The sequence below is a fragment of the Habropoda laboriosa genome, unplaced genomic scaffold (assembly GCF_001263275.1).
Source record: "Habropoda laboriosa isolate 0110345459 unplaced genomic scaffold, ASM126327v1 scaffold87, whole genome shotgun sequence".
Lineage (NCBI taxonomy): Eukaryota > Metazoa > Arthropoda > Insecta > Hymenoptera > Apidae > Habropoda > Habropoda laboriosa.
Genome location: NW_017100209.1, coordinates 1,322,856 through 1,347,349, shown reverse-complemented (window position 1 = coordinate 1,347,349; position 24,494 = coordinate 1,322,856). Strand labels below are relative to the sequence as shown.

Below are 24,494 nucleotides of genomic sequence, written 5' to 3'. Positions count from 1 at the left end.
AAATCAAGCCTCGACGAGAGGACGAAAGCTGATTCGACAATAATAATCATCAGCTACCAAAATTAAAAGATTCATCCTTCACGCGGCTTCCAATTAAAGCACACGTGTACAATTCGAAAAGTAAATGGTACAAATGAAAACGCATTAGACAGAGCTGGTTTTCGGTAGAGGCTTCAACTTCAACTCTCGTCGTTGCTCGTGGTACTCTTGGAAACAGGGTACGATACAAAGATTAGCCTGACACTCTGGACAATGATACTTCGTCTTCCTTCGAAGCGTCCTCCCGTGAGCATCTATAGTGTTCCAACAGTGATTGCAGCCTAATGCCGGACCTGGACGCAACACTGGACAGTGACCAAGTCGCAGATCTCCACCTGTGCTTTCTCTAGACTCCCTGCTCGTCGTCTGCAACAGAGAATTGATTGAATTAATTTAACAAGAACAAACGAAACTGCAATATGATATACAAAGATTCTCTCCATCTCTCCCTTACTTGAGGAGACGAGGAGCTCCTTCTAAGCTCCGTTGTTTTCACCCTCAGCCCTGAAGTAGATCCTGCGATGTCCATGGTGGTAGCTGGTATCGGTTCCTCCATACTTTCCTCCTCTGTTTTAACGACAGGCGCTGGTTCCACGACGATAGACGGACTGGTGGTTCTCCTGGGGAACTCCGGGTTCGAGTGTTGCCTGTGTATCCAATAATTCCCGCCGCTGGTGTGTTGCTGACTAGACAACAACGGGTGAGAGTGCTGTTTCATCAAGTAGGACGGCTGGGGTACGGTCAACAGGTTCGTCGAGGTGGTCACCGTCAACAGACTCGGTTGATTCACAAGGATCGATTGCGGCGGTGACGCGATTCTCGTTTCCTCCCAGGTTTTCGACGTCTGTGGCAGATTCAGCGACGGTGTCGTCACGTAGATGGAGGAAGAGACGATGTGGGGTGAAGATGTCTCGCTGTCTGGCGACAAGTGGTTCGGTTCCTTCTTCACTCGTGGCTGACGCATCAACAGGCGACACCTCTTCGAACCTAGCTGCTTGCAAACTACTGGAACGGAAAGGAGGTGCTTAATCGATGCGGAGAGAAAGAAGGTGGGATATAAGGACGATTTTTCATCGAGAGAAATTTTTTTTTAGAAATTTCAAGAGAACCCTGAAACGAAGGTGAAAATTTACCCTAAAATATTTAATCGTAGAAAATTAATTCTTTACACTTTGATCTTTATTTGAGCGTATTTTTTTTTTTTAGCATACAGTCAAAATATATTTGTTTTAGGTTAACATAAGTTGTACTTTTGAAGACTCAAGTGAAAATTCGAAGCTTTCGTAGCCATCTTGTGAAAGGAGTGGGGGAACCCCAGGGAGTGACCTTGAGCAAGCAACAGATTCTTCGCAGGCTATAGTAGACCTTTCTGTAATTAAACTGTTAAATACTTGATATAACAAGTGAAAGGTTGAAATTGTCGCGTTGTTGTACATACACAAGTCACAATATGCGGGCACAGATTCTTATATCTTGGTAAATAAAATTTTATTCTTTATACAGAAAATCGCTACATAAATAAAGTTCTAAAAAGACGGATATCACGTGAACAGAGTCGTGTCTGGCCAGAAACAACATTTTCAATTCGTCCTTTTCCTTCACGTGATTTATTAAAGGCGTTATACAATAACACTGACACATTAAACTCGACCCTCTGCGATATAAAATTCGGTACCGTTATTTATTTATTTATTTTTTCCTTTTTAAACTAGTTCCCCTCTATCTCTCGTTTTTTCTTTCTTTTTCTTTTTTTTTCTTTTTATTCTTCACGAAGTATCAATGTTTGCTATAGTGTACATTACGATCAACATTTTTAACATTCTATAGTTTTATCTATCGATTTGTACAAAGTTTCAATGAAAAAGATCGAAACGAAAGGAAAATAACGACGAGTTCCATTCGTAACGTTTCGTTAAAATAATTGCGTCCTGATAAAGTTTCATTTTTAAATCAATACATGTCATCGAAGATAGTGAAAAGAAATCGAAATTAAAATTCATGGACACGAAAATGTTAATTATAGATCGACGCTTTCGTCGAGTACGAATTAGCGATCGCAATTTTTCGAAATGTTAAATGCAACTGAATTAAAAGAAAAAAAAGAAGGGAGGGGAGGAAATGGTACTCGTTCGCGCGAATAAAAGAGAAAATTAATCACTGATGATATTTACAATGCGCCTATTTGCTAAACAAGAAGATACATTCGCTTTTAATTCTAACGTCGTAATGATATATTTGAATTTCGCGCTTCGATGGAACACTTATCGATCGTTATCGCTTCACACTTTCAAAATAAAGAAATAAATTTTTGTCTGCGAACTATGAAAAACTGAATGATATAACTTCGTTAAAAAACGATCGAAGCAATCGATAAAAGAAAAAGGAAAATATTTCTCTAATTTCTCCGATGATCAATGATAGGTTATCGTATCATGAACCTATTTCTCAATACATGCATTACTTTATTGTATTTCTTCCTCTTCTTACCTCTCTCTCTCTTTCTCTCTTATCGTAAGTTGTATAATTGTACATGTAACAAATCGACGAGTAAATCAGAAAAACGTTTGTTCCCGCGAGTATTGCACTGTACGAAGCAAGCACACGTTACTTCTTACCGCGTAAAAATAGAAAAATACTTTTGTACAAATTAGCACTTACAAACTACGACACTTTAAACCGATTAAAATTGTATAAATTAATTCACGCGTCGATGTTAGGAAAGAATAGTTTAGCGAGTTGGTTAATGAAATTGGAAAAATTCAAACACCGCACACAAACATCAAAAAACAATTCGAATTCACTGTGGAAAAAATTCGTTCGATTGGTTAGAATGAAAACAGAACTCCGCAATTTGTACTAACGTGAACCTGCGCGTTAACAGTCACTTTACTATACCCTGTAGCCTGTTGCTTCTATGTACAGGATGTGTCACAAAGTTTTGATGTAATTTTCGAGACGATAGAACTGCTAGACTCAAAAAAATGATGGGTAAACTAGTCTAATCAAACGAGCTACTATAATATAAATGAATTTTTACTTCGTATTTTATGAAACATCCTGTATAATAGAATTTCTTAACACACTGCCAACCAGTTACGTTGAAACGAGAATTCTTAAAATTCGTAAAGAATCCTGATTTGTACGATAAAAATTCGTAAAATACATCGAAAAAAACATTCAAATAAAAAAGTACTCAATCTGAACAGTAGATGTCTCCCAACGGTTAGCAATGCATCAAGTGGAATAGAATTATCGTAGAAAATTTCGAACAAATCCTTTCAAACAATATAACTCTCACGAAAGCTGACGTACTCGTTACAAAACGTACGCACGAGATTAAAATCTTTCCCTTCGAACGACTACCATTCGATATGGAAGGTTTTTTCATTCGAATTAATCGTAATACATGTATTGACGACGCATAGCGGTTTCACCTTCTCTTTCGTAGATAGGTTCTTAATTGTGTAAGATGTATTAACTGCATGTGTGTACGTGTATGTGTATAAATACACATGACATATTCTCTAACTATATTTCGTATCGCTACTTTATTCACTATGTACAAAAATTCATACGGCATGTTATAGGCTAAAGTTGGTAAGAAAGCAAAATAGTTGTGCACGCGACGTATCGCGCGTGCGCACGCACGCGATTACTCCACCAACCTTAGGTTATATCGTTACTCCTCGTGACGATCGATCGTGCGCCCATAGGACGATAAAACCATAAAATTAAAAAATGTTCGATAGTTTTTTGTCTATAAATATCTGAAAATCACAAACAAGCAAATATATGCGTTCCCACATATGGCAGCTCTCGCTCTATCACATCGCCTATAATTCAGATTTCAAACGATACATGATTTAAACTAAAGGAACCTGTGTGTCAAGAAACTTGCTTTACCTTCCGCCAGAAATTCCGATGGTGGACGACGCTGTTAACGGAAATGCGTCAGTCGTGGTACACTCTGAACTCGTTCACTTGTAATTTATTAAAATTTCAGCCGGTTTCGATAAATATTTCATCGTTCAAAAAACAAATCGCACAGTGTACACCGTACACTTGATCATTCTTTTAGAACAACGATTTCACTCCAGCTTCTTGTTTTCTTCTCAAGAAAAAAGCGGCATAAAACGAGACGAATTTTGTTTACCGATGATCGTTAATTAGAATCGCAAGTCAACGAGCTCCACCGGTACAGCAACGACATCTGCGGTTGCGTACGTGTACTCTAATATAAAAAAATTGCATCTGTGATATATGAAGTGTCTCGTGTGTTACTTGAAGTCCTCGTTTTACTCCGACATCTCTGCTTGCAACTAATTTGACACTGTACACCTCACCGTATACCGGAATTGTGATCAATTTTATCACATTCTCAAGGGCTTGTCGTGTATACGATTACATGCCCTATAATGCGACAGTGTGAATACGCCGATTTGGCATGCTTACGAAGTGTTACTCAAAAATTCGAGGGATTCGAATAACGTGCGTGAACCAGGTGCAACGACGAATTTTAAAAAGCAAAATGTACCTGCATTTTTTCGATTACCAATTTTTCAATTTATACGCCCTTTAGTATTTATAAAAATGTATTCCTTCGTTCGGTTGATTTAAAACGTAATTGATGCATCACGTGAATATCAAAGACGTAGTAATATATTATTCACTAACCTGAACACTTAATACGAATTAAGAAAAGTACTTTCTTGTTTCCAATCCCTCAAATTTCGTAGCAACACCTCGCGTGTGTGTATGTGCATATTAGAAAAGAGCATATGGAGGAGGCAGCGTTCACGGGACACTGTGGCACAGGAGCAGCTTTCCTTAAGAGACCCAATGGCAGCATTTTTATCTCACAACGGCCGTGATAACGCAGAAAGGGCCTAGAGCACCTCGCCGTTGGTCTCTGTTACTCCAGAAGGTTCTTATAGATACGTACAAACTATGCAAAAAAGGGTATCTAAAATCGCGTATCTGCCATTCTTTGTTCGACAGCTCAACAGTATACAATCCATCTTCCGTTATTCATCGGTTACGAGTATCGCCGGAAAGTTCAAAACTTGATTCCACGTGACACGGAGATCCTAATACTTTTCAAGCTCGTCTATACAAGTGGCCATCATCGGCGGCTGCGGTGGTGGCACGTCGTGGTCACCGGTTCACATCGCGTTATAGTTGACACCGTGTAAATTGATTGGCATTGTGGTGCTGGGCAACGCGTAATCCGTATGCCTGCTATCGATGTAACCGCTTAACATCGTATGAGGACTATGAGTGGTCAGCATGGTATGCGTGCTGTGGGTATTGTGTGTACTGTGCGGAGTGGTGGGGGGGCCCATCGGCGTAGGACTCTGCGAATTGACCGGCTGCGCCGAGGGCGCTGGCGGCGGCGAGGAATTTACTTCTTGCTTGACCCTCGATTTCAAACTCGGTCGATTGTTCGGGTAACCGCGCTTTTTATACTCCAACCAAAGCGTTCGATTATTCACACCGAACATCCTGGCCGCTTTACAGAACCCTATGCCGCCGTATCTAACGGCATCTAACGCCCTTATAAAATTCTCGTCCGCTTGGGGATTTGTCGATCGTTTCCTCTTAATTGCGGTCTGCGGACTGGCGCACGGGCTCTGGCAGTTACTCGGGCACTGTGTCGAAGGTGATGGGCCGCTCGACGAAGCGTGTTGCAACGTCCCGTGCGAGGAGTTCGAATAATTCGTCAGGGCGCAACTAGAACCAGTCGTGCTGGTACCGGAGTACTGATCGCTGATGGTCGAAGAAGCTGTTATTTCGGGCGTGGTAAAAGCTGATGACGCTTGGATCGACAGATTCGTTTGACACGAGGACAGAGCGAAACGTGGATATGTATGCTCCATAATAGTCCATTGCAATCCTGTGAAACAGACCGGTTCATACTTTGGTCAGAGCACAGGAATTATTTTGATATAACGGTTGCGTGTGTATGTATGTATTCTTTTACATTAAATAAATGCTAATTAGGTGTATATTGTATTGTATTACTTATGAGATGTGTCCCTTGAATAAAATATTCTTTAAAAAAAAAAAAAAAACAGATCGATGGAAGGTATTTTAAAATGAAATTCAATATTTTTTTTTGATAAACGAAAAAGACAATTCGGCAATAATTTGCTTTATCTGTAGAATTAAACTATAGAATTGGAAGAAAAAAATATCTAATTGAAATGAAATGTAATGCTTTGTTGCTACTGTGTGTACAAAAAAAAAAAAATAATAATAAAGAAACGAATGCTAAGCTGTAAGCAGAAAAGAATGGAAAAATATTTGTAAAAGTTTGTGTGAAAAAGTAATGGTATACATATGGGAATATTAAGAGTAGAATATTGTGGCATGGCACAGATACATTTTAAAGCACATTATCATTCATCTTCAGTATAGGAAAATTGTGTAAAACCTTGATTATTGAATTATAGGACAGAGTAAGGCACACATACACACCCAACAATGTTAAAGGCCCAATTTTACTGTCCTCTCAAAGAACATTTATACATTGTGTGCTATGTATCTGTGTACCATGGTGAATTTCATGAATGAGACTAGCCTTAAAAGATTTGCACTACTAATTTCCATTTTAAAAAATTTTTTTTTCCCCTCTTAACTTTCGCTCTATTTTCATGTCAAACGTCTGTTGCTTTTCCTTGTGCAGTACATTTAAACGCATCTGTGCCAGCATATAATGTGTGTAAGTTTCATTTGTTCACATGCAGTTTCAATACCCACCACACAGTCACTACAGATCGCGCTTCACTACGAAACTACGAAGGTATTTGGGTGGGAGACAGATACACCATGCATATTTAAATTTGAATTATTGCCGCTTGTGCATTAAATAAAGAACAGAATTACCAAATTTATTTGGTAAAGATTGAAACAGTATACAGAGTATTTAGCAATAATTTCGATTTCAAAACATCTTTACTTTTTTTCTCTTCTTAAATTATTGCTTATGAAAGAAACATAAACTTTGAAAACAGTATCTTGTTTATGATTCCGTTACATATATTTAAAAATGTCAAACTTTTTCTGGTGTCATTTTACAAATATGTGTTATAAATACTTCGCTGTATTTCAATGTACAAACCTATATTAAACATTCTAGAATAATCTCAGATTAACCCCTTAACGTGCACTTTGAAAAAAAAAAAACAAAAATCGTCTGAAAAGATAATTTTTTTTTTATCCGTGGAAATCTTTATTACGAACATACTTTTGTATAATACTTACACACTTGTTGGGACGAAAATAAAATATTTAATCAGAAGCATGAATTTTATTTCTTCAATTTATTGTATATGCGTAAAATGTAGGCACAATAACTACAATAGTTCTAAGCAACAAAAAGAAAAAAAATCAAAAATGTTCTTTCGTGTGATAAATTTCAAAGCAAGGTGCAGCACATAATCCAACATTACAAGAAATACAACAGTAACGAGATTCTTTTCTTCTTCTTTTTCCTTTACTGTCTCGCTGTGCGCAGCATACCGCGCAGTATCTTGTTGGCGCTTGTTTTTTTGCAGTTGGCGGAATAAAATTGGGAAAATGTCTTTCTGTTATCCGTAATATCCCAGTACTTTTTGGCCGACCTGATTTTTTTACGAGTTTATCATTATGATAATTTTGTATCAACCTCTCAATAAGACTCGCCGAGTCTGTTCGAGTTAAATTCGAGAGTGTACACATTTCTACCACTATCGTTCCCTCGAATTAATTCGAGTGTGCGCGTTAAGGGGTTAATTGCACACATTATGGAAAGTTACTTACCTTGATGTGAAGGTGGTTGTGAAGAAACTGAACTCTGTGCCACATTTCCTCCTGACTGTTGACTTACATCTTGTATAGAGCCATCACTTTGTGCTGGTGTTGCTGCTGAACTGTTCTCCATGTTACTCATCTGAAATGAACGATACCACAATGCTTTTTTCAGCATCTTAATACTAGATGCAAGATAAATTGTTTAAATTGAACTGCATACTTCTTGTGCATTAATTTTTCTTTGTAAATATTAACATTTTAATAAATATACTTACAATTGATATTTGATCCTCATCAATGCTTCCTTGAGATTCTGTACTGGTATTAACAGGTCTTCTTAGGTTTTCACTGCCTTCTTGTGAAACTATCAGTGGTTCTGGTTTTACAATATTGGTGGCAACTAAAGTGATTTCATTCATTTCTTCTGGTTTATCACCAGATCCAGATGTTGACCCAGTGGATGATTTCCTTAATCTCTTTCTACGAAAATTTGGTGACAATGGAGATGGACTAGGTGAACAGGACTCCCCACGGTCTCCTCCTCCAGGTTCACTACTACCACTTGGCCACTTGGTTAAAGAAGCAGTATGCATTTCTGCAAGTCCTTTTATTTTTAAACTCTCTGCAGTCTACATAAAAGAGCAGGAGGAAAATTATGTAATATTGCTTCACTAAACAGGAAAATTAACACAATGAACTTTTCATAAATTCAAATATACCTTTATAATAGATGGTAACTGATCCTGTGATATGTTTACTTCACCATAATACATAAAGTCAACCATGATTTTCAAGTCTGAAAATTTTACATCCTTCAGTATGACAATTGGATGTTGGCATGGGTTTACAGTAAACAATGACTGAAAGTATGTACTGCATGCAGACAGTACAACTTTGTGTGCCTGAAGGTGCCTGCCTTCGGCAGCCAATGTCACATCCACCAAAGTCTCATTGTTTAACAAATTTGAGAAGACCGAAATAAAATTCGGTTGATGATTGTTCCACCGCAAACAGAACTGCTGCATCGACATTGCAATAAACTTTTAAGTTACTATCCAGTACTGTAACAACACCTGTAAAACCATTGTTCACTTAAGTACCTATTAATGGTCCCTTCAATGTGAATAAAAAAATCACGACATATTTCTAAATCCATCTCACAAGATTCTCAAACAAGTCGAATTATTTTGTATGAATTTCACACGTTCACCTTACGACATAAGAATAAAAATAAAAAAAACGAGTATGTCACGATAAATAAAATTATCGATGGTACGAAAGATCGTGGCAGCGATTGTAAACATCAAAGAGTTTCATTCTAGAAGCACAAATCTTCCGAATAATTTCCACTGAAACACATAATTTGACCGCTATCGTCATTCGAATATGATTAAACTCCAACAAGTCACTCGATGACGACAAAAACGCGGATCGAATTCGTGAACTCATATCGCCGTCAGGCGAGTTGTCATTTTCGAAAAACGCGGAAACCGCTCGTGTGATCATTGCAACACATTGTATCCTGTTTTTTACGTCGTGAAAACAAACGATAAACCATTCAACAGTACGGTTACAATCGCTTCCACGCGCAATAAATATAGAATTGCACGGTGAGAGAATCGCGGAAAAAAAAGACGGGCAAGCGGGATTGCTCACTTCGTTCGAACGAGATTTCCAAATGGAATAAAACCACTGTCAGGAGCGTCTGTTAGTTGACACGATGTGCTCCGGGGTCCGTTATTTCGATTTTTATTAGGAAAAACAGACTCCACTCGGCGCTGCCATGGATCCGATGAAATTTTCCACAACAGACTGAGCGGTGACGCTTGTGTAATTCACAAATGACGTCATAGGCGAAAAATTACGTTCCCACGTATGGCGCGCTACGAGTCCGATGAAAAATCCTACCGACGGTTGTTGATACCGCGACGAATTTCTCATGTAATCGACAAATACCAGAGATCTTATCAACGTGCGTCCTTAGAAAATCTAACTTGATCAATATAGCGGCCGACCGAGAGTGACATCTACCGAGGATCTGTCAAGCACGACGCTTCTTACATCTTTCGAAATCTTTTTTTCTCTCCTTTTTTTTCTTCTTTATGAATCTTACACCTATAGATATAGGCAGAAAATCGATACATCGATCCATAAATTATGTGGTATTATTTGAAACTGTTGATAGGGTCATAGATAACGTATAATTGAAACAGTCTGTGATTTATTGAAATTATAAGTACTTTACTCCATCACTATACGGACACGTTCGATAATACATAATGGAAACGTTCCATTTCTATACACGACGTTGACGAGAATACAGCTATAGTTAGTATAAATTAAATAAATAAGTAAAAACCGTTCATTCCACGTCAGGTAATAATTAGAAGACACTTTGCTAACTAATAGTCACCAACGTTTTGTACGTATATTATACTATAGGTGTATACTGATTCCAATTCAGAATTTACAGGTCTCCATTAAAGCAATGGTGAAGCGTGTTAAATCGTTTACGTTAGAAGAGAAAAAATCGTTCCATTTAAAACATATTCTCTCATTCTCTCTCCCATTTTTTTTTCTTTCCCTCTCTCTCGTACACTCTGTTTCCAGAGAAATTCGTGCGCTTCTTTTGCAAATTGTATTCGTTGTATTCTAGATTTAAAAAAAAAAAACGAGAGAGATAAATATATTATTACACATACACGAGTATATATTGCACACGTATACTGAGGTATATTGCATCGAGAAGTTTTTGAAAATAGATAAAAAAGTAAAGGTGCATATAGATCCATGTTGTTCAAGGAACTTAGAGAATTAGAATGTTTCGTCGAATCGTCGGAGATTAACGATTCGCGGTACTAGAACAAGAATTTCCGCTTCATTTTTTTTTTTTTATATCTTCTAACTTGCGAATGGACCCTTGATTTGGGGTTGTACTTTTATTGTTACATAACAATGTTAATTTACGTCGAAATTTTCATATAACAATCTGTCATCATAAATTTTGATATAATATTCTATATATATATAAATCTTTATCCCTCGTCGCACTCGATCGCGTTTATAATTCTCGAATTATACGTTTACTTTCGTCGCGTGCCAATCAATACGTAAAAAAAGATCTATTGCTACATAATGCTGTTATCGCATGAGCTTATCGTGTGCCTTACATCGATAAATTCGCGAAAAAGAGTTGCTTAATTAATAGCCAAATTAGCCGCAAATACACAGATAAACGAGAAGTACAAAAATTATGGTGCGTCGACGACTGAGATTCGCTTTGTAAATTTGGACACGCTTAAGTAAACATTGCTTAAATTAGAAACCGAACTATACTTAGAAACGAAACCATACAATAATTACAATTAAAACAGTTGCCATAAGAGTATATGTCGTTAGAAAAACAGTATAATAATATCATGATTAGAATAAAATCTGCCACTATGTTAAAAGAAGAAAAATGTTATTAACAGAATATCCGATTCGATATATTAAAAAAGAAACCTTCATCACGTGTTAGTATAATACTGTAAAAATACTGAGCAAAAAATTGAAAGCTCATGACGAAGATATTCGCATCTGTACAAAATTAAAATGTGCGAACAGAGCGAAAAAATATCAAATATAATATCAGAATATTTCTTATATTGCGTTAAATGAGAATTATATTTATTCATCTGAAGTCAGATCTTTCGAGACAAATTTTCCCTTTTTCACATTTTGCAGGATACAAGAACTTATTGCACTTTTGTTCAAAGTTGAAACAACTGCAAGGAAATTTAACTTTAAAGCTCTTTTATGATACAAAATTTTCGAGAAATCGGTTCAAGGAAGAAAAAAAACAAATCACCGATACACAAATCTCTTTCACCTGCTCAAAATGTTTCAATTGAATAGGCTTTCACTGCTAGGCCGTGGTTTAGTGACCAGATTCTGTAAGGCTCTTATTTCGTTTTCCGTGAGATTCGGAGGTCCAAACAAAAACTCCCTGCGAGAACTTGGGTTCGACAGAAGGTCCTGCATGTTCTCGTTGGTTAGCACCAGATAATGCATAGGGGTTTGTGTTAAATTTACTTTCTTAGCTAACGTTCCGGTAATATGAACATCGTCGATCCAGAAGTACGGTTCTTTCTGAGCCTCGCGATACAAAAGAAACACACTATCGGGCGAATAGAGTATCGCCCATCCGGCACAGTACGCAGGATAATGTCTTCCAGGATATTCTTGAGGGGATACTCTCCACTTGGAACGCCATGATCTCTTCACGGTGCTCACAGAAAGGAGATCACACAGGATTAACCGTCTTGCTCCCCATGGCGATAGATCGCGCGTCAAGAAATCCAACATGGCGGGTATATGAACAAAAACATCGTCGTCTAATTTTAGTATATATTTGGCACCTGGAACAACAGACGAGAGAAATGTTTTTAGAAAATCTGTATAGAGACGAATGTACTTAAACGACGCTTAAAAACAAGCCCGATAGTTCTCTATTTTTTCCAGACGGAAGGTGGAGAAAGAAAAGAAGAGAAGAGAAGAGAAGAGAAAAGCAAACAATAGATTCTCCTCAAATTCAACAATTCGCTATTTACAATCAAGACTCACATGTTTCACTGACAAACGAAGAATGCTATCGAAAGATTCTGTCATATTCAAATTCAAACACTCCTCCCTCTCTTCCTCGCGATAATAAAAAATTTAACATATGGCCTGTTTCAAGCGTCTAGCATAGAAAAAAAAAGGTAACCTTACTTGGACAATGATACGTAGCCCATTTCAATGCCATCGCATGCTTGTAAGTCATGTTTCTATAGGCATCGAGGAAGTTGCCCTGTATCAAGTCTTTGTATTTCCTATTTTCCTCTTCGAGCCTCGCCTGGTGCTCGTCTGAGGAGCCGACAAGGAAGAGGAGCGCCACGTCCGGAGATTGCTGGCCCCATGTCTCTCTGACCACGTTTCTCTTCACGTAATTCTCGGGCGCTGAATGGACCAGCATCAGCAGCAACGGGTGGCTTCGATTGCACGGCTCATGATTGATCGTGAATCGAAAATCCTTTATGTTGATCAGGGTGGACCTGTCACCGAACGGTAGTTCGTGTAGTAAGTACGGCTGTGGGGAGGGCGTGACGTTGTCAGGAAGGATCAGTAGGTATCCCGGCGCCGAGGCGCCGCTGCTGTACGACGACGTTGGGGATCCAGAGCCGTCGATGTGCAGCCACAACGATAAGCATCCAGTCAATGCCAAGGCGACCAAGAAAATCATAGTGCATGGCGACGTACCGGAGGCATGGAGCCGCCGCTTATCCAGCATACTAACGAGTCCCTTACATCATACACGTCTCAGTCCGGCTGAAAAACTCTAACACATGCACGCGCAAGGCAGCGTTCGTTATTTACGTTATGTTCTATTCTTGGATATATATACATATATACTTATTTCTACCTATATGCAACGCCTTCCATGGATTACCCGTATGTTTTCTGTGCAGACAATAGTAGGAAAAAAACCGTTGACAACGCGCAAGGTCGCGGGATCGAAGAATGCCAGCTGTGGACTTCGAATGTGAAGAACACGTGTGTGACGTGCGTCTAGTCGTTACTGTAATCCGACACCGTCTCATCTGTTGTCTTCGCGTGTCTGTACTTTGGCGGACAGTGATTTCTGGACATCAGTAGGTGGTGGTAATTTGGAATAATAATGTTAAAGCTCGGGTAATTCAATTGGTTCAAGATGTCAAGCGGTAAAGTAACCGATCAAGGTTCACGTTTCTTAGTACTACTATTTGCCGCTAAATTTATAACGCGACGATTTTCAAGTTGGCGTCCGGCTCGGTGAAAGTTTGTCCTAACGATAGTCGATTATCGTCGATAAGTGTATACCTTGAATTAAGTTGTTAGAGATATGTACATTACCATTCGTTGATAAGTGGTGAAAGAACCTAACGAGCCGTTTAATACCACGAAAAAGCGAAACTACAACGCGATTAATTGAAAATGTATGTTTAGATATTCACAGTCGGGCGATTAAAGTGCATATGCTCTCTTCTATTGCATGTTATTAATCAGTTTGCATATCGTACGATTGTGAGAGTATATCTTCACAATTCTCTCAATGTTTTTTCTTGACCCTAAGTCCCACCTGAAGCCACCTCTTTGCTTTATTTATCATTACATTCATTTTTTCAAAGAATGCATTTAGATTATTCGTTAGTATTACAATACTGCAAAATAATGCAATAACTTCAAGAGTGCTCAAGGGTATAGAATTTCCGTTCGTTAAATATAATCTCAATTATAAACTACTATGTACTTTGAATTTATTCCACGAGTAGGGTATAGAAAGGTATATAGACAGCGTAGTTATTATCTATGTAAATAATTTCCACGTTTCTGTAAACCTTGAACAGTTTGAAAGTCATTGATTAAAGTTCATTTTATTAAACGAACACGTTATTTTTTAATTTTTATCAGTAGCGAGAATATTAGTCGTATTCTTTATTATTCGTTAAACATCTTGAGCAATGCTTTTCTTCAGATATCTGATAAGCAGGGCAATGACTTTATTTTGCTGAATTAATCTAAATCATTGACTCTTGCGAGAAATAATAATATCACGATCATACAAAAATTGCACTCTCCTGTCATTTTTATTTATTTAAAAATGTTCGAAATTCATCTCAAACTTTTTCTCCCATTCCCATACATCTGTCTGTTATCGCATTAGAATTTGCAGTATATGAAAAAATAAGGAATAGCCGCTTATCGCAAAACTACGTGTACACCCGTTATCGGATTCGAGTATCGGTATTCGGTCGATGTGGCAGTACTTGATTGTGGTTAGAAGCTGAAACACCATTTTGCTCGATTTCGTTGTATTTTTCGTAAAAATATGAGTGCATCCATCAGAAATAACAATTGATACGATTTCTTTGCTTTCATTGTGTGGTAACCGTTAGACGCGTCAACAAAATTTGTAAACTGCTTAAGGGGTTATTCTACATAGACGAATGAAAACTTATGCTATTTTGAACAATTTTTTTCTAAGTAAGTACAACATATAATGAAATTAAGTTTTTCGGTATTTTAATAAATTTCTTACACAATACAAAAAAAATTTTTAAATAATCTTTTTAATAGTTTTAAATGTTTTCTTTTTCAAAATGGCTACGATATTCAGAAAAAGTTTAGTAAAACACCCTTTTTCCGGTAAATTTTTTAACGTAAAGGTATGATAAAGTACTCACGAAACTTGAACACTGTTCATCAGAATACTGATTCCCGCGAAACTTTCATTTGTTTGACTACTTTCTATTCATGTTCAAATTTATAAATTCCGAAATTAGAAAGCCTACTGTTCTTGCAACTCTGAAATTCAGACACTTTACTGACTCTTGGGTCTCAACTGACATGTAATTCTACCCAACGTCATACAATTAAATAATATAATCAGGCATAGAGATATGCTAAACAATAAAAGAAAAAAACAAAGAGAAGAATATACTAAACAATAAGTACAGAGGTGACTAACAACACAGGTGATTCGAGTGTTATTATTTGTACTACCTATAAAGCACTGAAGTATTTCGAATTTCATCATCAAAATTATGGAAAATACTGTTGAATATATATATATACTTTCGAAAAAAGGAATAAAAAAATTTTCGATTTTTTTCAAAGTTATAAAGTAGAATGACCCCTTAAGGAGAATATACTTCGAACGTATTTCTGGAATTCGTGGAAGAGAAATACCTAGAAAGGAGTGATCCATTTCGTATTGTAAGTGTAGCAGTTTCTTTGAGATATATACATATACTATAATATAATCATATTTACAGGTTTAAGATTGCATAAAGTTAAATTTCTCTTGCGTCATGTAATAAACATTTAACTTTAATGATATTAATAAGTGCAACGATAATTTGAATAAAACTTTGGTAACTATTAATGGTGTATAACTGATAGCGTCAATTTTATCAATTTTTTATATAGTTTTTAATTCTAACATTGATCCATACTTTTGTTATTACAATAAATAAATAAGTATTGAGATTTAAAATAGGTTATATTTTTTACATATATTTGTTACATTTTTATAGTACTTTTAACTTGACCATTTAAAACAAAAAAAGTACTGTGCACTCGTTTAAAATACTTGTTTATTAAAATACTTGTATACTATTAAATCGAATAGAAATAAAAAAAACACACACACACACACACTTCGATATTACACAGTATTGCATTGAACTGCATCAAATTGTACAGCATTTAGAAAGCGACTAGAAAAACTAACATTCCAGAACTTTCACCTTTGGCATTTCCAAAACACCATACACTAACTGTATCTTAAACATTAATGTAAAAAATTCAACTATATTTCAACCATGTGATCAAGTTTGTTCTGTGTTCGCTCGAAACAAAGAAAACATTGTAAACCCGACTGATTGCTCTACATGTTTCATTAATAAGTCACAGAGAGAGGTGTTACACGTTTTTAAACTTTAACAACTCGGTAAATAATTAATCGGAACAGTGTATACAATCTCCTCTTTCGTCAATTGTACAAGTTTCATTATTTTCAACAGCAATCCTCTCCTTGAACCTACCAAAATTCTAATCCACGCTAAAACAATCGTTCTGGAAATAATCACTTCCAGATTGCCAACCGAATTTTTCATAAGAACGTGCACGAAGTAAAAAAGAAATAAAAAAAAAAGCTAACGACAAGCGTGCAAGATTCTTATCGGCTTCTGTCACGATCCCGCCGCCCAAACGTTTTGATCGACGGATGCAAACATAAATACTGTGTTATATACTTACTGTAAAATCGCCAAACAGAATTATGTTAAAACAGTCGAGCGTCCAACGCACGCAATTATGTGTAGATATAAAAAAAAAATAAATAAATACCACGAGAACAGCGTACTTACAGCATACGCGTGGCAAAAGCTTTGAAGACTTCTAACTATCCGTCGCGGCAGTGAAATGTTGTTTCGCATATTCGATACGGCTGACATTAATGCTCCGACGCCGTTGAAGCGTAGTGTAATCACAGGAAGTGTTTGAGGTTATGTCAGACGAAGGGATTGTTGATGATTGCTGTCACGTCCAACGGCTGGCATAATATTGGGTTCTGACCGAGAAACGAAAACGCGCGTCTTCGATAAACCAACGACGCAAATGTCAACGCGACGTAGATGTTTCGCGATATTCAGCAATTCTATTCCTTTTTTTCCTCACACCCCTCATTTTTCCCCTTCTATTTGTTTATTTAATCCTACGCCTTCTTTACGCGACCAAGATCGATCGAACCATGTGTACAAAAATTCGTTAGGAGGCGAAACAACTAGTGAAAGCTGTGGCCGAAGGGCGAAGTCCGTTTGATCCTTGAATCCAGGATTTACCTGATGTTCCAACCCTGTTGGTCAAATGCTACCCATCAGTTGTACCCTCTTTAGTCGTCGATACGTAACGTCACTAGGCCGGTACATTTAAACGTAGAAATACAATTTTTGTTTCTATAGATATTTTCTTTTTATATACATGTGAGTTGTTATTAATTGTATCTCGATCCATCGATCGTAGATTTGTAGAAAGAAAGTTTAAGTTAGAGTTGTGTGAAAACATTGAGAAGAGGAATAATGGCGATGAACGTGTCTCTGTTAAGATTGAAACTTTGTAAAATCACAGACACGTGTATTTGTATTTTTTACGATCTATGAATAAATCGAATGATGAACGTTACACTGTGTCATTTAATCTTTTACCTTACCTTTAGGATACTTTAAATAATATTATTTAAAGAATAAATAGTGTCACGATATTTCGTTCAATATTTGTATAAGTTTCTACCTAATTTCTTATAAGTTTTGATATTGGAAACGTCAAGGTTTTCAATGTTAACGTTGAGTACTTAAAATAGATCATCGAAATGGACCAAATTTTTCTGAAAACCTCGTTGAAACTTACACAACGAAAATTCGATTTTTCGTGGGAATTTAAATTCATGAGAAAACGCCTTAAGTGGAGAGAGGTGTGTAGAAAAACGGGATGCAAAGTACCGTTCAAAAGTTTATACCGACGAATCTATAGAAAACGGCGAGAAGAATGAAAACGCGCGCTTTAGAGGACAGTTAGTCAACAAATGATAATCGTTTCGTATGTTACCGCGAATGGTGTTTAGTCGCGGAGAGAAGCTGCGGGTGGCGCTGAGTGTTCGCGGCATGAATTGAATGGACGCGAGAAACTCAAGCGTCTGCAGCGCTATAGCCACCTCTCCCAGGGGGCGCGCACTGCGCATGCGCGGCACGTTTATTATCTTCTTTCTGTTCAAGTGCCATTTCATTGCATGCAGTGCAGTCTATAAAACAGAATGCGTTCTCGGTGGATCTCGAGTTTCCTATCACTTATCGTCATTCGTAGCGTATAAACATAACAGCACGCGGTCATTAACTTACAAATTGTTTACGTGCCGTCCGACACATGGGAACCCGGTAATATCGTGCAGGAAATGCCAGTTTCCGCGCTGTAAAAAACACGATCGGGCCATTGTTAGCGTCGTAGACGGATTTCGGGTGGAAATTTTCGAACGGTCGCGCGAGCAAAATGTCATGCAGCTACGCGGATGGGCTCTCGCAGTACGAAAACAAAGGAGTGCTAGGCCTGGAGGAGGTAAAAAGCGTCGTACACGATCGTCGGTTTGGCGGGAGTCGGCCATCCACGACGATTTTTAATCGTTCACCCGTCTGATGTGTTTAATCTTTCGTTCTTCTTTTCCTCCTTTTTTGTTTTTTTGTTTCTTTAGAGATACGACAGCGTCGAGGCGTTACGACTGAAATGCGGCCTTCTCGCCGATTGGATAAAGGCAGCACGGCACGTCGTCGTTCACACCGGCGCCGGCATCAGCACTGCTGCGGGCATTCCGGATTTTCGGTGATTATCATTTGTAATTTTTCGCTCGAATCCCCACCCTACTTCTATGTACTTCCATCCCCTCTCCCCGGCCGCCCCGATCGCCCTGCAATTCCGATCTGTTATGCGTTCGAAAGCGCCACCGGCCAATTCTTTTAAATTAATCGAGCGGGAACAACGGTGCCGCGAAGGAACGGGCGAAATTCCATTTGATCGACGCGTCCACCATTGTTGCGCGCGACAATGGTGACCGTGATCTATCCTGGGACGCTGACGGATTAATATACGAAATTGAATGGACAGAATGAAATTAGCAGGGATTTTATGACACAGGCGGGGAAAATAAGCGGGATTTGAAAAAAACTTCTTTCTACCATTTTGCATAATATTGGGAAATATGAAATATTTTTTAAATAATTGCAATTTAATTAGGAAGCGACGTTTTGCATGTATCTTTCTTGTGTTGTTATTTATTTTTAGGAATTATTCCATTTTTTCTTTTTTTTTGGTAATAATTTGCACACACCATGTATGCTTTGTTAGAGGTACAAATGGAGTATGGACCTTAGAACAGAAAGGTTTAAAGCCTACAATGAACATTTCCTTTGATGAAGCAATTCCTACAAAAACACACATGGCATTGAAAAGATTGGTAGATGGTAGTGAGTACAATTCTGGTATTACAATGCAGTAATCCATTAAGAATGAGCAAAATTTCATCTATATTATATTTTCTTTAGAAAAAATTAAATTTATTATAAGCCAGAACATTGATGGCTTGCATCTTCGGTCTGGAGTGCAGAGACAGTACCTTGCAGAGTTGCATGGAAATATGTTTACTGAACAATGTGACAAGTGTGGAAGGTTGGTATCCCTTTTACAAGAAAAAAAAATCAATTCTGTAGACATGAATTTCTATAATAATTTCCTGTAATATCGATTGTTCATTTAGGCAATTTATTCGGAACTTCGCGACTAAAAGCGTGGGCAAAAAATCTCTCGACACCGTGTGTAGATCTGAACAAATTGGTGGTCGTCCATGCCGTGGACGCATGCACGACACTATCCTTGATTGGGAACACAACTTGCCAGATAGTGATCTGACACTATCTGACTTACATTCTAGGTAACTTGATGAACGCGTGTACAAACAGTATACAATTTTAGTTCACTTGAACAAATGAATTTTTTTCATGTTAAGACGCGTAAAAGATGACGGAAATCTTGGGGCACTGTGCAAGATTTTACAAAGAGAAATTCATAAAAATATTGTTTACAAAAAAATCACACGTTATGATATATTTTAACATTGAAAATTTGGTATTTTTTGCGAACAGATGAAAGGAAGAGTGCCTAACGGTTGTTGATGTACATATTAAAAAGTTTTGGAAAACGATTCGTTGATCTGAAAATCCTATGTTGATATCTCAGGTTTTAGTTGACAATTATTTCCTTCGACAGTTGTTTTACTGTGAAAAAGTATTATACGTAAAAATACGTTTACAGTGTGGCTGATTTGAGTATATGCCTTGGGACGACGCTTCAAATTATCCCGAGCGGTAATTTACCTCTGTACACCAAAAAGTATGGAGGTCGACTTGTTATATGTAATCTACAACCTACGAAACATGTAAGACAATTTCTTGTTTATCTTTAAACAAATTAACACAAAAAAAGATATAACAGTAAAACATTAATTAAAGATATATTAATAATTTAAGGGTAATATTTGTATAAATTATTATGGCATTCTGTGGTCAGTAGATTTATCTGTATAAAAATCGATACAGTTGAAAAACAAAAGATACCATTTTAGGACAAAAAGGCAGACTTAATAATCAACGGTAACGTCGACGAGATAATGATCAGCGTGATGAAAAAATTAGGGCTAGAGATCCCTGAGTATGAGAGCACGATGGATCCCACACGCAATTCCGACACAACGTCCAAGGAGATGGACTGGACGATACCGACCAGCAGAATAAAAGAAATGAACGTGCTGTACAAGAAGGTATGCAAACCTATGCGAAGGAAACGAAAGACGTTCATGTACGAGAGGGAGAGGACGGACACGAAACGGGAGACGAAGACGAAGAAGCAGGCGTTTATGATGAAGCAAGATATGAAAGAGGAGGACACGTTGAACACGGCGAATCAAGTTTGCAACAACGCGGTTGTCACGGGGGATATAAGCAGTAGCGTGGTGAAAATCGAGGACGAGATGAAGGATGTGGAACCGTTCGACTTCTCTACTGACAACATGATCCAGCCGGATCCTGGGTTACAAGTGAACGACATACTGTAGCATGATTTCGGCGGTTGGTGATCCAGCGACCTAATACTCTCCTATTAATATTCAGTCTTCGTTAAAATTATTACTTACGAGTGCATATAGAATGGATGTTATATCTGTATGTGAAAGAATGCCTAAAAAGTGCTATTGATTTGTTTATACGAAAACGGGAAAAGAAAACACAAAAAAAAATAATTATGAAACGTAACGAGAAGTAAAAGAAGTATATAAGTTTATCAATCGGCAAACCGCTTTTAATCGTGGAGTCAGAAAGCGCTGCAATACGTGTACATATGTGTAGTAGTACTTTCGTAATCGCTTCCATGTTCTGTCCGCTTTTTCATTGCTCGTAGTCGACTTAACCAGACAAAGGAAGTCAAGAGATTTACAGCGATCTAATGTGTATCATACTCTACTGATATAACACGTATATGCATGCACATCACACAACATGTTTTTCTCCATTACGATACATTACACGTTAAGTACTTAAGATGATTTATTTAGGATCGTTTGTAACGTGTTGAACAGAGATTTTGTAGTACAGTCGGTCATGGAATGATCCCTTTAGACGGATCTTTTAGAATGATCGTGAAAAGAAGAAGCGCAGTTAACTTGTTAACATTCGAATGCGTTTAATTGGTATCTATCTATCTATATATCTGTATATGTATATATACATAGATATATACTGTGTTGGTGTTATCCGCAGTAAAGAAACAGAAGGAATCGTGACCAAAAAATATCTTCCATACGGCTGTTTGTAATTCACCTAGGGACGATTTAACGGAAGATGTAAGGATGTTTTAAGATGCACCGGAAATAGTGAATACTCGTTGCTACTTTGAACGTTTAAGATTGAAATCTTTTAATAGAAAGCTCCATACGAGCGTCGGTGTTGTTTGATCGATCTAATAGTTAAGTGTCTCTTGTTAAACGCACACACACGTTTGTATAATCGTGGCAGAGCTACTGAGAACGTTTTGTAGGTAAACGTTGTAAACGGGGCCGCGAAAGTTACTCTCAGGAAAATATATATCACCTGAGCGGCTTGGACAGCGGAAAGTGCAAAGATTTTAGAGGAAAAATGAAAGAAAAAAAAAAAAAGAAATATAATGGAAATGCAAAGCAAGTCTTTCTTATATCGGCATTCTGAACGCTATTTTGTCGATAGCGTTTTATGGTAGAACGCAGATTAGTGAAATGTGTAATATTTATATGTACATAGCGATATATGCTTGGTTGCCCCTAATAATTTATTACTTTAATTGATATTATTTACTGGACGTTACTATTAGTGAAATACTATAGCATTTGACGGGAAATAAAATTGTGGAAAGGGCTTCACATATGTATTTGTTATTTCCTGTTCCGTTTTCCTTTTCTAAAGATATTCCAGGAATAATCGAATAAAAAAAAAAATTGGAATCATTGATATCTCATTTTGATATGGTATATTCTTATTCATAGGCAAAGTTTAAACAAAGATACAACATAATCATGTACACGTGCGCTACAATAATTACTTCATAGCTTAAATTCTCTTAAACGAATCAAGAAAAAACGTCACTCCAAAGATTCAAACATATTTCGCCTCTTTAATAAATAGATCTTTATCGTTTACATACTTTATACTTTTTTTTTATACGCAGACTTCACCGACACGTTGCGCTACATCGACGTGGAAACGTTTTGAACAAGATCTGAAACAGCGTTTCCCGTTTTATTTCTTTATTTTCTTATTTCATATCTCGAACGTCGAAGATCGTTACGACGATTCATCAGATACTCTTCTATTTTTGAAAACACTTCTCAAACAATGGTGAAATTAATCCGGATCAAGTTATTCCAAGACCATGGATACTCTCGAATCAAACAAACGACTAACTCTTCATCAGAAAATTACGAAAAAAGGAATTTATTGTTTAAGAAATGATTATTTTCCATGGATATTCGTATCCACCTTCTCACTCAACAAAGAAACACCGATTCAGAGCACAAAAATTACTGGGGGTGTCTTCCGTGAATCTTACAAAAGAAACAAAAGCTAACGTATATTTTGATTTTTCGTAATATTAAATGTCGCCTTAAAGAATAATTTCGATATTCAGTAATAAATACACCGTCGACGCGACAACCGAAGAGAAAAAATGTACAAATTTTCGCATGTTTTCTTTTTATCGATAATCTTAAGCTTCGAGCATAATCACTAACTTATGTTTCCAGTATCTTCTATATTTACACGCGCAGGGTTTACATATTGGTTCGCATACTATAATGTCAATTTCCATTGGACACGTTCGTTTTATTCCCATCGAAACGACGAACATTCTTAACCTTAAAATTACGAGGGCGATCAATCCGCTCGTTTAGTCGCAAAATGGATTCGTCCTCCAAGATCGACGCATCCCTACGTATCGATAGTCGAAGCATAGAAATATCTCGCTTATATATACATGTACTGTGCAACGAAAATAATCCATGGATCCTGACAACACTTCGATCGTAATGAAACGTATACGCGTGTAATTTATTCGAATTAAATGTGTATTTCGCACAGTACATGTATAATCGCGTAATCGAAGAGAAACCTAAATACTATCGACGGCACTTAGGACGAAACGGAAAGCACCCCGAGCAAGTTTTCAAGCTCGACATTCGACGAGCGCACGTCGATTCGCACGCAGCCTTTCACGCTATAAAAGAATAAATACAGTGAGCTTAAAAAGAGAGACACAAAAGGGAGAGATAGAGAGAGAAAGAGAGAGAGGTATAAAGATGAAAGATAAAGGAAGTGTACAGAATAAATACAGTGAGCTTAAAAAGAGAGACACAAAAGGGAGAGATAGAGAGAGAAAGAGAGAGGTATAAAGAAGATGAAAGATAAAAGAAGTGTACGCCTGTTGTACGTGTAGTATGTGTGTGTATGCATGTGATGCAACAGGGAGTTTACGGTGAAAGACGAAAAACAGGAACAGAAAAGAGTACGACGAAGAAGAAGAATCAGAATTAGAATAAGAAGAAGAACGTGGGGAAGAAGATAGGGGAAAAAAGAGAAAGAAAAGTATGACGATTAGGAGATACAAATTTTTATCGGTCGGTTCGATTCGCGTTTCCGGTGTTCATTGTTGCGATCCGGTTTGCCGAGAGAACCGAGCCGACTATTTGGTATAATTGCATTTTTCTTTTAAATATCGTTTCCTTCCTCATAGAGAACTCGTTAACGTGGGACTATGCACGATGCAACGCGAAACATAGACCTACCAGAGTGTTTAATTAGGCTACCTATATACAGTAATCATTTACGCGACGGAATAGAAATGATTATTACATATATATATTTATAGAATCATGATAAACTTTTTTCCTATATTGCTCTACTTTACGTATCATCGATCGTATTTTCTTCGACTTGCACGACAAATAACCGACAGAACGAACGCGACCACATTTACCGACC

At 37.3% G+C, this 24,494-nt stretch overlaps 3 protein-coding genes across 3 annotated transcripts; 1 reads left to right on the top strand and 2 right to left on the bottom strand.

Moving 5' to 3' along the window:
* Positions 1 to 144: 144 nt before the first annotated feature.
* LOC108570685 lies at positions 145 to 9,507 on the bottom strand. Its single transcript, XM_017932577.1, has 7 exons — positions 9,487 to 9,507; positions 8,550 to 8,903; positions 8,106 to 8,459; positions 7,840 to 7,969; positions 5,252 to 5,932; positions 494 to 1,044; positions 145 to 405 (listed from the first exon to the last, which is right to left on the bottom strand). The coding sequence occupies exons 2-7, from the start codon at positions 8,859 to 8,861 to the stop codon at positions 145 to 147; spliced, it is 2,289 nt and encodes a 762-aa protein (XP_017788066.1). The 5' UTR covers positions 8,862 to 8,903; positions 9,487 to 9,507.
* Positions 9,508 to 11,715: 2,208 nt separating this feature from the next.
* LOC108570666 (beta-1,3-galactosyltransferase 1-like) lies at positions 11,716 to 17,131 on the bottom strand. The gene is made up of 3 exons (XM_017932558.1): positions 16,761 to 17,131; positions 12,583 to 13,189; positions 11,716 to 12,230 (listed from the first exon to the last, which is right to left on the bottom strand). Exons 2-3 carry the CDS (start codon positions 13,139 to 13,141, stop codon positions 11,716 to 11,718), a joined length of 1,074 nt encoding a protein of 357 aa, XP_017788047.1. The 5' UTR covers positions 13,142 to 13,189; positions 16,761 to 17,131.
* A 1,063-nt stretch (positions 17,132 to 18,194) lies between these two features.
* LOC108570718 (NAD-dependent protein deacetylase Sirt6) lies at positions 18,195 to 21,476 on the top strand. The gene is made up of 7 exons (XM_017932617.1): positions 18,195 to 18,501; positions 18,635 to 18,762; positions 19,285 to 19,403; positions 19,482 to 19,605; positions 19,694 to 19,867; positions 20,248 to 20,371; positions 20,558 to 21,476. Exons 1-7 carry the CDS (start codon positions 18,436 to 18,438, stop codon positions 21,044 to 21,046), a joined length of 1,224 nt encoding a protein of 407 aa, XP_017788106.1. The 5' UTR covers positions 18,195 to 18,435; the 3' UTR covers positions 21,047 to 21,476.
* Positions 21,477 to 24,494: the final 3,018 nt, after the last annotated feature.

What these genes read in the sequence shown, in the direction of transcription:
- LOC108570685 (XM_017932577.1), bottom strand. Translation starts at nt 8,861, where the DNA reads ATGTCGATGCAGCAGTTCTGTTTGCGGTGGAACAATCATCAACCGAAT. An exon ending in ACAACCACCTTCACATCAAG is followed by an intron (nt 5,933 to 7,839) that starts GTAAGTAACTTT and finishes TCTGTTTCACAG; the next exon opens with GATTGCAATGGACTATTATG. An exon ending in GGAGCTCCTCGTCTCCTCAA is followed by an intron (nt 406 to 493) that starts GTAAGGGAGAGA and finishes TCTCTGTTGCAG; the next exon opens with ACGACGAGCAGGGAGTCTAG.
- LOC108570666 (XM_017932558.1), bottom strand. Translation starts at nt 13,141, where the DNA reads ATGCTGGATAAGCGGCGGCTCCATGCCTCCGGTACGTCGCCATGCACT. An exon ending in GGCTACGTATCATTGTCCAA is followed by an intron (nt 12,231 to 12,582) that starts GTAAGGTTACCT and finishes CTGTTGTTCCAG; the next exon opens with GTGCCAAATATATACTAAAA.
- LOC108570718 (XM_017932617.1), top strand. Translation starts at nt 18,436, where the DNA reads ATGTCATGCAGCTACGCGGATGGGCTCTCGCAGTACGAAAACAAAGGA. An exon ending in GAGTGCTAGGCCTGGAGGAG is followed by an intron (nt 18,502 to 18,634) that starts GTAAAAAGCGTC and finishes TTGTTTCTTTAG; the next exon opens with AGATACGACAGCGTCGAGGC. An exon ending in GCGGGCATTCCGGATTTTCG is followed by an intron (nt 18,763 to 19,284) that starts GTGATTATCATT and finishes ATGCTTTGTTAG; the next exon opens with AGGTACAAATGGAGTATGGA.